The 16,332-nt window shown below is 39.7% G+C and overlaps 1 protein-coding gene across 3 annotated transcripts in view; it reads left to right on the forward strand.

Annotated features, from left to right (window-relative positions):
• Positions 1-16,332, forward strand: part of DOCK4 (dedicator of cytokinesis 4) — a 405,833-nt gene that overhangs the window by 261,433 nt on the left and 128,068 nt on the right. For all 3 annotated transcript variants that reach the window (XM_031455220.2, XM_031455219.2, XM_031455221.2), the window contains exon 17: positions 15,826-15,982. In XM_031455220.2, coding sequence (XP_031311080.1) covers positions 15,826-15,982 — 157 coding nt within the window. The remainder of the gene's footprint in view (positions 1-15,825; positions 15,983-16,332) is intronic.

The following is a 16,332-nucleotide window of genomic DNA, read 5'->3' on the forward strand; positions in this document are numbered from 1 at the left end:
TCTAGAAATGTCATAAAAACATTTGAATCAAGTATACTGTAGTAGGCAATAAAAAGAAAATTCATGTAACAAGAGACCCTTAGAAGTTATCTGAGAATAGTAGTAGTAATGAAGTATAGAAAGAAGAAACTAGCAACTACGAGATAGGGAATTTTCTCCAAAATATTTCTCCTTTGCACTTCTCCATTTCTGTAGCCACATACTATTCCAGGCTCTTGCCAGCTCTCCCTCTGGCTAACTAGTTCTGCGGACCTGGAGCTCATGTCCCTCCAGTCCATTTCCCACCTAGCCATTAGGGTGACCCATTTAAGCTGCAGATCTCACCAGGCCCCTTCCCCACTTAAACCCATTGAAAAGCTCACCATTGCTAAAAGGAAAAATTGCAGACTTCTCAAGGCATGTCAGGCTCCCTCTTCCTTATTGCTTTACCTCTCACCACTTCTGTTCCTTTATTTGATGCCTTAGCCACATCCAGCTCTTTCTACTCCCTTCTCTCCTGCCTGCTGGTTCCCCCTGCTCCATCTGGCCCTCCTGGAGTCATGCCTTCCCCTGCCTCCCCGTAGCTGATGCCTTCTCATCCTCAGAGGCTCACTGGGGCCAGAACCTTTACTCAGGAGAATGGTGCCCATTCCCCAGCCCCTGTTCCCTGTATCCCAGCCAGCTAAGTGCCTTCCTTCCCAGAGTTCCTTGGATATCTGCACACATTCTTACCATCGTCCTCATTACATTGTCCCATAATTGTCTGGTGATCCGTTGGCTTAGTCCCGTAGATCTGTGAGCCCCTCAAGAGCAATAAGTGTGTCAGAGGGGTTCTGGCATGTGGCAGACATGCAGTGTAGATGTACTGAATGAATGAAGGAGATTACAAACCAAAACTTTCTTTACCTTTGAACTATTGCCAATGGAATGAGTGTTCATACACAAGACATCTGGTGAATTTAAGTTTGTATATGCATGGATGTGTATATTTCTTTAATCATTGATTTTCTGGTTGTTCGTTCAACTCATTGACCACAGACTACAGGGCAGGCACTGTCCTAGTGACTGGGAATGCAGTGGCAAACAAAACAGTTAAAGCCCTTCCGTTTGTGGTATGTACGTTCTCTCGACTTCAAAGGTGACTTAAAGGAGCTTAGTTTTAAAATACCAAGAAAGAAATATTTTAAAGCAGAGTAACTACTGCAGCCAACAGAGGAGCTAAATGTACTAGACACCCAAGATAATCTGCTTATCTCACCCTTAGGTCTGAGACCCCTCATGTGAGATGGGTAATATGACAGGCAATGTCTTCAGCTCCAGTTTTCCAAAAGACATAAGTGGTACTTGATATGATTGTTTATGGTCTTGCCTCTGTGTATAGCATTAAATCTTCACACAGAAAAGGCAGGGCTAAGATACTTAGCTTCCTAATCATACTGAGAAGAATAAGTCACTTCCTTACTACGTTTCACATGCGGTTTCTCTCACCTGTGGGTCGGAGGGTGTTTTTTTGGTCAGGTGCTAAGTCTCCAGTCAAGTCTGCGTTGAGTCCTCTAAATGAGTGTCAATAATACTAAGGCTCTTAGTTGCTGCTTAGAGACACCCATAGGCTTAAAATGCCGGCAGGACAGGCAGCAGAGTTTGCTTCTCCAGGTGAGCATTTAGGAGCCCAACTGGTCTTGATTCCCAGCCAGAGAACCATTCTCCTCCATTACCAGGAGCCTGTCTGGGTGCCTCTGGCAGAACCAAAACTTTTCTCAAAAGTAGAGCTTTGAATCATCTCAAGCCCTTGTCCAAATTTTCACTGAGTGCCCAGAATTCTCATCCTTAAAGCATAAAAAAATGTATTTGAGCTTGAAAAATTTAAAGGACAGGCATTGTCCATGATCTTCGTCCACCACAAAGGAGGCTGACGATGTTACCTCTAAATCATTGATCTGGGGCAGATCTACATTGTATGGACCCATCAGGAACCGTTAGTTCCACAGAAGGACCTGAAGTAGCTGAGTTGTCTTATAATTAGGGTTATTCAGTGTTGCTTAAAGAGATATGGAATACCTGCCAAGCATAATATCCTTTGTTTTTTGTCTGATTGATGCTGTGTTGTTTTTTTTTTTCCTTTGTAGTTCTGAGCCAGGAAATTCAGTGTCAACTTAAGGCTACTTGCAGTTTATGATTATAAAACCATATTATGAGCATAATGCTTGACAGGAAGGTGTACAGTCTGCTGATGATTGCAGCTTTGAATTTTTTTTTTTTTTAAAGAGAGCCAAAAAAACAAAGAAAGATAAAGGGAGGAGTGGATTTCAAGTTATTGGGTAAAAAAATAGCCCATTTAATCAGTGATGTTGAGATGACCACAGTGGGTGTTGGGGGAAAAAATAAAGAACCGGATACCTCCCTTGCTTCTTAGATCAAAACAAATTCTAGATTAAATGTAAGAAATAAGACCATAAAAGCCTAAATAATATGAGTGAGCATCTTTAGAAAATTCAGGTAAGGAAGGCCTTTCTAATGATGTCTCTCAAATGTTGGAAACCAAGCACAAAAAAAATGTGTTAAGTTTGGCTGCATAAAGTTTAAAACCTCTTTATTGATAAAACCATCCTAATCAAAGCTGAAAGACATGCAGTAAACTGAAACATGGTTGCAACATGGCTTATAAAGGGGACTATTCCCAATTTGCCAAGAGTTATCACAGAACAGTAAAAAATGAAAGTTTGATAAACACTACAAATAAGCTATTCAAAAATAAGAAATGCAAATATATAACATAAATATGTGAATAGCCAAAGAAATGAAAGTTAAAGAATGGGAAATCTTTTTTTTGCTAGATTATATGTTGCTTTTTATTGGTTAACATCAGAATAACATGTGATCTCCCAATATCAACCCATATTCCATTCCATGCGTAATCTTTGCAATTATAATTTTGATAGTCAAAGACTGTTCAATTGCATAATCATAACCATAATTTACGGAAAGGGAACTCTTTCGACATATGAGATTGGAAAAGATTTTTAAAATCCAGAACTGGAAAGTAAGGTTAAAGGAAAAATGAACACTCTCTTCCATTCATAGAGGAAATGTGAATGGTATTGTCTTTCTGGAGGACAGTTTGGCAACACACAGATAATTTCATTTATGGCTCAGCCATTCTACATCTTGGTGTTTATTGGGAGAAGATAATCAGACAAGGTGAGCAAAAAGATAAGCCAAGGATGATCATTGCAGATTCCTTAAAATATGGAAAATTTGAAAGTTATCTAAATAAATGGGTATTTGGGTGGGAAAGCCTAGAGAGAAATGAAGGGAGCTCTCTCAGTCCCTATTTATTTTTATATTCAATATTTAATAAATTCCACATTCTCTTTTTTTAAAAAAGGCCTTGTTATATATATGAGTTAATTATATCCATACAATGAGTGAAATAATACATATTTATTGAAATAATGTTTGGTAGAAATTTTTATGTGTATAGAAAAATATTTATGATATATTGATAAACAGCACTTTATAGATGCATGCATTAGTATAATACCATTTTATAAAATTGTTTAACTACAGTTCCACATGTATATATGTGTGTAGCGATGCTTGGAAGGATATCCTAAAATATTAACAATAACTTTATTTTCATTCTTACATTTCTTAAAGTTTGTATCAGTGGGCAAGTGTCATTTTAGAACATTAAAATCTTCATTTTGAAAAAATGAAAATCAGAAGAGACAGAAAGTTAGACTTAGCTTTGTTTTATCCCATTTAATTCTGGAGATTCATCTAACTAAAGGCCATTCTTCTGTTGTAAAATCTTGACAGTAATGTTTATGGGAGGGTTTTAAAGATACAGTATTTGCCTCAGATCTTTATAAACCATAGTCCGTAACATTCATTGGCAGGTACTGTCTGTGAATCCTAAGGTTGATGAGAGATGGGGAAAAAATGATTTTTAGAAAGTGTCTTCAACACTTTCTTGTAGCTATGACATAGAGAATAACTATGGTTCATAGTAGGATATTTAGAGTTAAAATCTACTTGCTCCTCATGGAAGGTATTAGTTTTTTGGTTTTGTTTTAATTTTAGTTTTTATTGAAGTGTTGTTGATTTACAATGTTAGTTTCAGGTGTACAGCAAAGTGATTCAGTTATGCATATGCATACATACACATGTATATATGTATTTTTTTCAGATTATTTTCCATTATAGCTTATTATAAGAAATTGAGTCTAGTTCCCTGTGCTATACGGTAGGTCCTTGTTGTTTATCTATTTTGTATATAGTAATGTGTATCTGTTAATCCCAAATGCCTAATTTATCCCTCCAACCACCTTTCCCCTTTGGTACGCATAGTTTGTTTTCTATGTCCATGAGTCTATTTTTGATTTGTAAATAAGATTTGTATCTTACTTTTTTTTAGATTCCACATATAAGTGATATCTTATGATTGTTATTTTTCTTTCTGTGTCTGCCTTACTTCGGTTAATATGATAACCTCTAGGTCCATCCATGTTGCTGCAAATGGCATTGTTTCACTTTTTATGGCTGAGTAATATTCCATTGTGTGTGTGTGTGTGTGTGTGTGTGTGTGTGTGTGTGTGTGTGTAAATATACAACATCTTCTTTATCTAGTCATCTGTTGATGGAGATTTAGGTTGTTTCCATGTCCTGACTATTGTAAATAGTGCTGCTGTGAACATTGGGGTGCATGTGTCTGTTCAAATTACAGTTTTTTCCTGGATGGAAGGTATTAATTTAAAAGACTCAGTCCTGCAGTGAGCTAAGAAAAAAAAAATTGCTGTGTTGAAGACTATTTAATAGCTTAATTTGGGCCTAAAATTTATGAAAGAGATAGTTTTCCTTTGTGACAATAGCTGGACTCCTCTTCCAAGTGTGTTTTAAGGAAATTGTTCTCGCAGAGGTGTTAACTGTTAATAGTCTGACAAGGACCTGGATTCATCCTTTAGGGCAGGAGCTAAAGAATCCTAAGGGCAAAGGCCTCTTTTACAGTCATTTTCAACTTTACATGATTTATAACATGTTTGGAGTGATGTTCAATGGAAATAAACTCTGAAATCTACCAAAATCTGAACACTGTAGCTTTAGAAAGGAAAGTGAAAGGACTTGATTAGTCATCATTAGAGATTTGGTGCTTCCAGGGTTCCTTTTCAGCTCTCAGAGCATCAGGAATATCTCCCAGGCGCTGATGGGCTAAGTCCAAAACCTGTCTTTGGAATTGCTAACTTGCTGTAACAGTATTTAATCTAACTAAGTTTTTTTATTTTGCTGTGTTCTGGTAGGATTGTTGTCTTCCTTAATTTTGTAGGGGTATTTTGGCTACCTCTGGTCAGACACCTGCTGGAAAGCAAATTAAGAAAAGAGATGGAAATAACGATTGTAAGAGAATTCGTTTTCCAGAAGTCAGGTCTCTTAAGGAAAATAATGTGAGAATCCAAAAAAGGAGGATAGGCAGTTAGTTAATAGCTGCGCACTCAAGTCTCCATTCTGACTTATTCCAGGGATGGATTTTTAGTTCTTGGAAGTGCATTCTAAGATACCTTCAGATCTAGTATATATGTATAAATAAACAAGTAATAATACAGTCTACCTTTAAAGAAATGGGAGTTTTGCAAATTCATTGTTACTGATTAACACCACTGTGGCTCAAGTGGCCCAACCCAGCCAGGCTGGGGTTTTGCTTAGTAGATAATCTGATTCCTTATAGTGGAATTTATTGCATCTCAGCAAGAGAAGGGTCAGTAAGAAATCAGCCAAATAGGGGGTGATCATTTTTCTAGTTGGAGAAGGATTAATTGAATGTCTAGATTACAAGTCTTTTGTCAGTTTGTTTATTTCACTTTTGCTATCTGAAACTTTGTTTATGAGCTCTCTGTGTTCGTATTTTTTCCTTATAACTTTTCAGTTTCTTATGCTATATCCCAGTTCCCCCCTGGTCTGTAGAAGTCCATTCTTCCCTGCTTACCATCTTTGAGGTAGATTTTTCAGACTGGGTGGCTCTCCACTTATCCTTCGGTACAGTGTGTTTGTATTTATAAGTAAAATGAGAAAGTGAGAGGACTATGAAAAATTAAGATAGACTGATAGGTCTGCCACCCATCTCGCTGTCCAGAGTGCTCTACATGCTACTCCAGCTGTTCTGAAAGAGATGCCCCTGTAACCATGATCAAGGTGATCTTAGACAAACCTGAAACATATCTGTCCACCCTGAGCTGGGGCATAGGATCATTGTTCACATAATCCTTGTTTTGTTACACACTGTGAGAGAAATTAAATAGTAAAGACCTGCAAAATTAAATGAAAAAGTAAGTGACTTGGTAAGTTTAGCATAAAAGCATGCCAAGCTGAATGCGGAAGCTGAACAGAAAAATAAAGAAAAGGCTAAGATAACTTAATAGGAGGACTTGGTTTTAGCAGTGAAGGCTATTAATGTGACATGCAGAAAGCCTTCTCACTTTAACTAATTAATACCACTGCGTCTTCAATCTTTTAAAATGCCCTGCCTCAACTGAAACCTGGCTCTCCTCTGTTGAGAGAGCTTCCTGTGTGGCCTCTGGGGTAGAGAGATCTCATCTTCTGAAGCCTTGTGTCCAGTATCTGGAGGACTGATGTCTCTAAATGCCCCAGTGCCTTGAAAGATACTGATTCTCCATCCTCTTGTAAAGAGCTTCCCTGCCTACCATAAGGCTCACTCCATACAGCGCTTCAAATTTCTGCCCATCCTAGTTACTGTCTTCTACCGGTGTGTGTTTTGCTGACCAATGAGGAAGAGGGGTAGATGGGGTGGTGGGTAACTGTTTACTTGCCCACAGTTAGCCTAACCCCTAGTTCAAAGTTGTCTTCTTCTGATTGACCTGTTCAGTGCCCTATTCCCTCGTTTCTTGGTCACTTCAACTCCAGCGACCTTCATTTGGGTTCTGCTTTATTGGGGTCTCTCCCTCTGCCTTGCTCCATCTCCAGCCAGCAGGACCTCCCATGTGGGTGCTAAATAAATGCTGGACGGATGGCAGGATAGATGGATAGAAGGATAGATAACGGAGAGACGGGTATATGGATGCATGCATGGATGGGTGGATGGATGGAAGGATGGATGATGGATGTGTGGATGGATGAAATCACCCAGAGCCACTTCTAATAAAAAATCATAAATTCCTTATACCCTGACCACAACCTTTCATCTTTCCAGTTTTCTGACTTTCCCTGTTTTTCAGTCTTATTCTCCTCCAATAGACCCTCTCTAACTTTGCTTTCTTCTTTTTCTTACCAAGAATATCCCTTGATCTTTAGTTCAGCTGTGCCTGCACAGGAAGAAAAAGCCAGCCCTAGATCAACCTGTCAATGTGGACCCCTCCTATACTCCTCCTTAGGCAGTTGAACATTTATTAGTGGAGGAAATGAGACCATTGTTATAGGTTAGCATCAGCCTGATAGATATAGATGCAGAACCATCCACACTGCAGGCAAACTAAGCTCCCTCTCTCAGTCCCCCTAAGAGGCATCTCCAAGATTTTACCATTCTGCCTAACCCCCCACTTCCCATGTCCTTAACAGAGAAAACAGAAGCCATCAGACAGGAGCTTCCTTAGCTTCCTGTGCTCTCTCCTCTGCCACCTGCAAACTTATCTGCATCCTTCCCTTCCTTCCTGCTTCCTGTCTCGGGATTGGCGAGACTCCTTCCCTCCAGGGCTGATACTTCCACCTGCTTCCCTCTGGATCTTCCTCCCTCCTGACTCCCCTGGGACCTAGCTCCTCCCCAGCGTCCTCTCTTGCTCCTGCTGCTGTGTCCTCTCTCTGGCAGCATTCCCAGGTTTTTCACATGCTCAAGCCTTTTCCTTTAAAAACAAGCAAATTGTGACAGCAACCACCCTGCCTCTTCCCTTCCCATCTCGGCTACCTATAGGAAAGGCCGGTCTTTGCTCACTGTCTCTCCTTCTTGCCACTCCATTCCATTTGTTCCTCAGACTGCTTCTGTTCCCACAGTTCACATGAGCTCTCTCCCTTGAGGACACTAGCGCCCGTGCTGGGCTAACACCACTGGACACTTTCTCAGTCTTTCCTTCCTTGACCTCCCTGTGGCATGTGATGCTACTGACTACCCTTCTTGAAAATCCCGTCTTCCTTGGTCTCCCTGACAGTGTTCTCCTGAGCTTCATCCTTCTTCTTCTTGGAGGACTCTTCTCTCTTATCTTCCCTTTAAATGTTGCCATTACCATGGACTTAATCCTTGGACACCATCTATGCTTTCTGTGCTCTGGAACCATCTCATCCATGTCAGTAGGTTATTAACTTGCCACATCTCTGCTGATGATGGCCATGCCTGGCTTTGTAGACCAGAACGTTTACCAGCCTCCTGGACATCTTCATTTGGGTTCACCAGGGACACCTCCAACTCAGCTTGTCCAAAACTGAGTTCTTTATTCCATCTCCATCCACTCCTGCTGTGAACAGAAACCTGTGGTTTTTCTCGACTTCTCACACTCACCCCTCATATCTAAACACTTGGTTTCAAAACCAGTGAGTTCCACCTCTTTGACAGTACTTGAATCTAGGGAATTTAAACCAGAGACAGGTATCAGAAACACCTTGAGTTTTTCTTAAGATGTTTAGGGTAGTCCCAAGGCCTTTTTGGTGTTGAAAAAAAATCACATGCTTCACCCATACTAAACTACATATAGTTGTCTGACTATACCTGTACTTTTGATAACAGTTTTTTTAAAAGATATTTTAGACTTACAGAAGAGTTGCAAAATAGTACAGAAAATTCCCATATACCCTTCACCCAGCTTCTCCTTATGTTAACATCTTATATAACCATAGCACATTTATTGAAACTGAATTAACCTTGGTGCAATACTGTTAACACAGAACTTACTTGGATCTCACAGGTTTTTCCGGTAATGTTATTTTTCTGTTCTAGGATCTGATCCAGGATCCCACATTGCATTTAATTGCCACATTTTCAGAGTCTCATATGTGTACTTTCTCTCGCCGGTGCCTTTATATGTGTTGTTTCTTCCACATGACATGCCTTTCTCTCCTTGGCCTGCCTGGCAAGCCTCTTACTCTTTATGACTGAGGTCAAATAGCCTCTTTTTCTTGAGTTCTTCTTTCCCTTCCCCGTCAGAGCTGGAATCCAGTGGTCTTTATCAAAGCTTTGTAATCAGTATTAACAGAGAGGTGCAGAGGTCAGAAGTGTCATGCCCTGATGGACAGGGACTGTTTATTTCCTTGTTACATTCTTTGTACTGAATTAAAGGACTGGTAAATAGTGGGAATTTAATAAATGTTTAATAATGACATTAAGGATGACTAATCATATTGAAAGAATCCCCCAGAAGAAGGTATTTTGCTGCCACAACTATTAAAATAAATCTGGTTTTGATTCCCTGGTAATATATAGCTCCAACTGCATTGTCTAACTTACTGTGTTTTTTAATTTAATTCTCTACTTCCTGCAAATTACAGACCCCTTAATTTGATTCCCATACTGTGAATCTCTGTACTGGTTTATTTCTGAATAAATGTCTTCTTTCTCTCAATCACATAGCTTGCATTATGGCAGATATCACATTTCTGGAAGACTGTTTATGACCATTGAGACTGTTTATGACTGTTCGTTGCGTCTCTTTCACATGCCTAAGATAGTGGTTAAAAAGCAGCCCAGAGTGTGGTGCACCATTCATTGCTGTACCAACTGAGCTTAATTCTGGGCAAAGGAATAGGCTGTGAGTCATAGTACCTACTCTCCAAGAGCTGCTGCCACAGAGCCCGAGCGCTTGTCGTTCTGTACAAATCTGAGGGAGCACGTCCCTCCTGTCAGGTCTCATTTCAGTCTCGAGTAAAGCAGAGGACTGGCTTTCATCACCCTCTGCTCTAATTTGTAATAAATTAACTTCGTGCCTTTTTGAAGTGACTTGCACAGATCCCAGCTGATCAAAGCAAACCCAGAGAATTGTCCTTACCTATGATAATGACATTGTTTGGTTCCTACAGTCCACGAGTAGCCTCCAGAGGCTGTGGTCAGGTCGCCTTGTCTCTCCTAGAAAGCATGGTTCCGTTCATTGTTCCCGCCTCTACCTGGTGTTCGTCCACCATAACACCAGGGAGACTTCAGCTGTGTCTGTGTCTGTCACAGAAGGACGTGGAGAACAGTGTCTCCTTATTCTCATATCCAATCACCTAGTCCCATGCCTGCACTGGATTTGATGAGAAAAATAGTCCCTATGCCGAAACCAAAACAGCTGCGTAACAAGTGTTCCCCAGAATGCAAGGGACCCGTATTTAACTACCCATCTAGTTTAGGGGAGTAACTGGATTTTACTGTGGTGATAAAGCCCTCTGTCAACTACGTGCAGTGCAGTTTTGTGCAAAGCTGCAGTTTTCTGGTGTCGAGGCTGCCTTGCTCAGATTCGCAGGCAATCAGACACCCAGTCCCAACTCTTTTGTACTGATTGTTCCAGTTAAAGCCCTGGCAGGGCCGTGCTATACTTTACCAGCTTCATTTCAGTGACCACATTGACTCTTAGCCCTTCACTAAGCCCTTCAGTGGGGGGAGACGGCTCATTCCTGTTTGTTTCCTCCAGTCCATACCCTGCGTCAGACTCACACTCACACCGTACAGGCCTGGTGACAGGAGGATCAAAGAACTCACTGGTGACTCTTCCTCACTCCCTGGCTTTTGCTGGTGAACTGTGCATTTCCTCTTAAGAGTCTGGACAACCACTTGGGCTTAAGCCCTTGCTGACAGCTGCCCCTGCCCTCCAGAATGTCACATAGTTGGAATCCTACAGTATATAGACTTCTCAGATTGGCTTCTTTCACTTAGTGATATGCATTAAGGTTTCTTCATGTCTTGTCATGGCTTGATAGCTCATTTCTTTTTTAGCACTGTCTTCTGGAACCCATTTCTCTTCTTCACAGCTCCTCATCCTCATTGCCCTTCTGTAGATTCTCTCTCATCAAGTGAATGAACGAATGATGTGTTGTGTGCCCAAGCTCCTGTGTCGTGCCTCCCCTGCTCCTGCCTCCCCTCCTCCCAGCTGCGTCCAGATCATGTGTTGTGACCCCGTTGCCCCCTGGGTGGGTTCAGGACATAGACTAGCCATTTTTCTGTAGGACTCATAGGTTTGTTTCGCAGGAAGGTATTTCAGCTCCACAGACCACTCTAAGCTCTTTCCCAGGGTATCTCCCCGACAAACATACCTTCTTTTGAAAAAGGAACTTTTGGGAGGAGGTCTTTGCTAGGCATACCCACCATTGAGTATGTTATCTATAAAGCATTACATTTTAAATTTGTTAGAGCAAACCTCAAAACTTGGTTAAACCCACAGTGGAGGAGCAGTTGTGGTCACCACTACTATGTTGTGTAGTAGTTGTGAGCATAAACTTTGGTTCAAATCCTGGCTCTGACACTTACTAATACTGTGATATTGAGCAGATCACAGAAGCTCCCTAGCTTATGATGTGCTGCTGCATAGGGTTATTATCAGAATAAGAAAATGCATGCAAAGTGCTTAACAGTGGCTGACGTTTAGTAAACCCTCATAAGTGATGGTTGCTTGGATGGCTTTTTAAATCGCCAATGTTGTGTGATGTGGGAAGGAGACGTGCTGAACAGTTCAGAGGATAAGATCTGCTAAGAGATTTTCTGTGCTATTTCTGCAGGCCAACATAGATTAAAACTCTAACCTCATACCTGGCATATCTCCTTGACTCCTACTGACCCGAACAATCAGTTTTGAACCCCTGGTAAATATTGTATCAAAGAATTCACAGAGAGCAAAGGGTGCTTATGAACTTTTCTTTACTAAATTGATGGATAGAATTACCTACCCCCTGACTTCCTCCACATACCAACACCAGCACACACACACTACACATACCAGTATTGTTGGTGGAAAGTCTTAAAATAACTTTTGTGTCCAGAATAATGTTTATATTGGTTACTGTATTTTGTGCTTGAATAAAGGTGATGGAGTTTAGCTGTAAGAAGCTACTAAGCTGTCACATTCAGGAATCAGAGAGACTCCCATGCTGAGGTCTCTGCCTCACAGGCTGGGAGAAGTAAAATGAACTGGCACAGGGGACCCTGACCTGGCCACCGTGACTGGCCCAGGAGAAGTCCACCAAGGCTTCTATTCACTGTGCCCCCGAAGGACATGACGCAGCCATCGTATCTTCAGTCACAGAAGTGGCTGGTCCCTGAGTGCCAGTGGAGCTACATGAGCACAGCAAGCAGGAATTCAAAGAGGCTTCCAGAAGTGCTCAAGAGCCAGGCAAATGGGGGAAGAGGGTGGTGGATAAGAGATCTGCCTATAGGGGCAGGATTTCTGAGAACAGAAGGAACATACCAGAGCGGGGCACGCTCCAGTTCCTGGGGAGGAGGCCTGGAAACAGCTAGGCAGAGTCTGGACTGGGTTTGCACGACACTTCCGTCCCAGTAGGAGGTAGTGGTGTGACATATGGAGTCCAAGTCGGGCTGGGGGTGGCAGACCAGAGCATCTTCCTAGCCCCATAGACCGTATCCACGCAGGAAATAGTGTCACTGTGGGGTGCTGTGACTCATGCTCTGACTTGCTGTGCTCCAAGCCCTGATACCAAGGACAAAACTGAGGAGAGGGGACAGTGACCCAGGATTCCAGAACTTTACTTTGCCTAAGCACTTTTTCTGAGGAGAGCATCAGAGGTGTTTCGCTTTATAATTATTCTTCAAACTATATATTCTTCCATCTCAATGAAATAACCTGTAGTAATAAAAGAAAGCATTTGGAGTCATAACATTCAAAGAGAATCATGGAGGCTGTTTATTGTGTTTATTGGTCCCCCTGTTACTAGGCAGGTTTGTGAGGAAGAACATCTTGTAATATTCCGATTCTGTTTCTCTGAACTTGTTAGGTCTTTCTTAAAGCTTTATTAGTTTTCGAAAATTATTGTAAATCACATAAAGTAGTCTAGAATACCAAAGGAATTCTGTGCTTAAACTAGCCTGAGACACTAGCCTTGCAAATACTTGAAGAGGGGAGGGTATAGCTTGGTAGAGTGTGTGCTTAACGTGCACAGGGTCCTGGGTTCAACCCCCACTACCTTCAGTAAAAAGAAGTAAATAGATAAATAAATGAACAAACCTAATTATATCCCCCCCCCAAAAAAACCAAAACAGGAAAAAAAAAGAAAATATTTGAACAAATTTAAAGAGATAAATTTCCTAAATGTATACTCAAAATAAGCTAAGCCAATACCAGCTCAATACCTGTTACAAAATTTTTTCACAGAATTTGAATTTAAAATCACCCTCATTACAAAAGCAGTATACAGAGAAACAAAAATAAAATAAATGCACCGTGCTCTCACCCAGATGATGTTAACTATTAACCCCTCAGTATATATATCCTTCTGGTTGTTTTTCTATATAGACTTTTTTACCCAAATGACATTACATATTTTTAATAGACTTTTTGAAAGAGCAGTTTTAGGTTTATAATAAAGTTGAGAGTAAAGTACAGAGATTATTCTTATACCCACTGCCTCCACACATGCATAGATTCCCTCATTATCAACATCACTCACCAGAATGGTACAATTTTTACCAAGGGTAAACCTACATTGATACATCATCAGTATCCAAAGTCCATAGTTAACCCTAGTTCACTCTTGGTTTTGTATATTCTGTGGGTTTGGACAAATGTATAATGACATATATCCATCATTGTAATATACTGCCCTAGAAAAGTCATCTGTCTCTCCTATTCATTCTTTCTCCTACTCCCAACTTCTGGCAACCACTGATCTTTTTCACTATCTCCATAGTCTTACCCTTTCTAGAATGTCACGTAGTTGGAATCCTATAGTATGTAGATTTCTCAGATTGTCTTCTTTCTCTTAGTGATATGCATTAAGGTTTCCCCATGTCTTGTCATGGCTTGATAGCTCATTTCTTTTTAGCACTGAATGGTATTCCATTTCCTGGATGTACCATGGTTTATTTATCTGTTTATATACTCTAAGATATCTGGGTTACTTCATTATATATTATTTTAATTTACTTTTTTCAGTTAATGACTTTTCCAATCATTAATTTTGTTTAACTCATTTAGAACTTAGTCAATATGTAAGTTTCAAAAAAAAAAATTCTTTTCAGCAAGTTTTTCACAATCCAGGACCGTTATGTTATGTCTGGCTATCTTTTAAGTGTTGTTTAATCTAGAACAATCCCCTTTTTTCACAAAACTTAACTTGAAGAGACAAATCCAGGCATCTTACAGAAAATGCTGCCTTCTGGACTTGTCTGGTTGCTTCCCCATAAAGTTGAGCATGTTGATCTGTCCTTTGTATTTCCTGTGGAGTAGAAGTTGAGTCTGTGGGTGTAATAGATTCAGGTTTAGCATTGTGGTAAGAACGCATTGCAGATGATGATATGTGCTGACAACCCAGTCCTGCCATGTGCAGTTGTATTTGCCCTCTTGCCAGTAAGAGGTAATCTGTGTATTGTTACCTTGGCATCATGTGAATGTTCATTTCCTCATCAACAATTTTCCTGCTGGTTTTAGCACTAAGCAACAATCCTTGACTAAGGAAAGAATTACATTAGGGATATGAAACTATATTTTTAAAATCTGTAATTCCTTTTACATTTATTGGCTGGCATTTTCTGTGAAGTAGAGATTTCCCAGCAGAGTGAGTCTATTAGATTATCCTGAAATACACAGTCCCTTAATTTCCAGTTTTCGAAGTAAGGAATCGTTTAGTGTCTGCCTCAGATGAGATATTGGAAGAAGTTAAGCAATTTTTTAAATTGCTGTGGTCGCTGGAATATGATTTCTTGAACACTTCCAAGGTATCAGACTCTATGGTTAAATTCTTTATGTAATGTAGTTCTTATGACAGCATAGTGAGGTTTTAGAGATAGAAAACAGAAATCCAATTTGAAAAAAATAATGCACCCCAGTGTTCCTAGCAGCACTACTCACAATAGCCAAAACATGGAAACAACCTAAATGTCCATCAACAGGTGACTGGGTAAAGAAGTTGTGGTATGTGTATACAATGGAATACTACTCAGCCATAAAAATGTCATTTGCTGCAACATGGATAGACCTGGAGATTGTCATTCTAGGTGAAGTAAGCAGAAAGAGAAAGAAAAATACCATATGATATCACTCGTAGGTGGAATTTAAAAAGAAAAAGAAAAAAAGACACAAATGAACTTATTTACAAAACAGAAACGGACTCACAGACATAGAAAACAAACTTATAGTTACCAGGAGGTGGGAAGGAATAAAATGGGAGTTCGAGATTTGCAGATACTAAATACTGTGTATAAAATAGATAAACAATAAGTTTCTACTGTATAGCACAGGCAACTATATTCAATATCTTGTAGTAACCTATGATGGAAAAGAATATGAAAAGGAATATGTATATATATATATATATATACACATATATATATGACTAAAACATTATGCTGTACACCAAAATTGACACAACATTGTAAACTGACTATACTTCAATAAAGAAAAAAAGATAAACAAACTACTGCATTAAAGAACAACAACACAGAAATCCCAAGAGGTTAAATAACTTGATCCTTCCAACTCATGTTAAAAGTAACAGATACAGGATTTAAATCCAAAGGGGTCTGAGTCCAAAATCCATGAGTAATTCCTCTTAGATATTTTTGTTGCATTTTATTTAAAAGCCAAATTCTGTTTGTAATGATATTTGAAATGTTTCCCAGTTCATAAACACTAGAAATGGATATTATGCTTAATAATTCTCACAAGATCTGTTCCCCCTCTTCTCTCCCCCTTTTTTCAAAAATAATTTTTACAGTGTGAAGAAAACACAAATCTTCAGGATACTACCCGCTACCTCAAACTTCCCTTTTCCAAGGGCATTCTCCTTGGGACTAATAATCAAGCCATGAAGGCCACAAAGGAGTCTTTCTGGATAACATCTTTTCTCTGTTCCACAAAACTCACACAAAATGGTAATGTATAATACTGTTTTATATCAAAGCCCTTGTTGTAAAGTACTCATGTGAATTTTGGTAGGCATGTTTGATATACATCAATGTTATATTTAAGAACATTGCACTAGAAAAATTGTGGATCCTTCTATTTGTGATTTCCAATAAAATGGAAACAACTGTGACCCAATGGTCTGCTAAATGCATGTAGTTTAAGGACTTAAGAATTATCCCAGTATTGGAACCCACGTAAACAGCTCTTCAAATAAACCATCAACACCCAGCTGCTTTAAAAAAAAAAAAAAAAAAAAAAAAGACAAAGCTCACCACCACCTTAATCTCTCTTGTTTTATAGCTCCATAAACAGTGCT

This window comes from Camelus dromedarius, chromosome 7 (assembly GCF_036321535.1).
Source record: "Camelus dromedarius isolate mCamDro1 chromosome 7, mCamDro1.pat, whole genome shotgun sequence".
Classification (NCBI taxonomy): Eukaryota; Metazoa; Chordata; class Mammalia; order Artiodactyla; family Camelidae; genus Camelus; species Camelus dromedarius.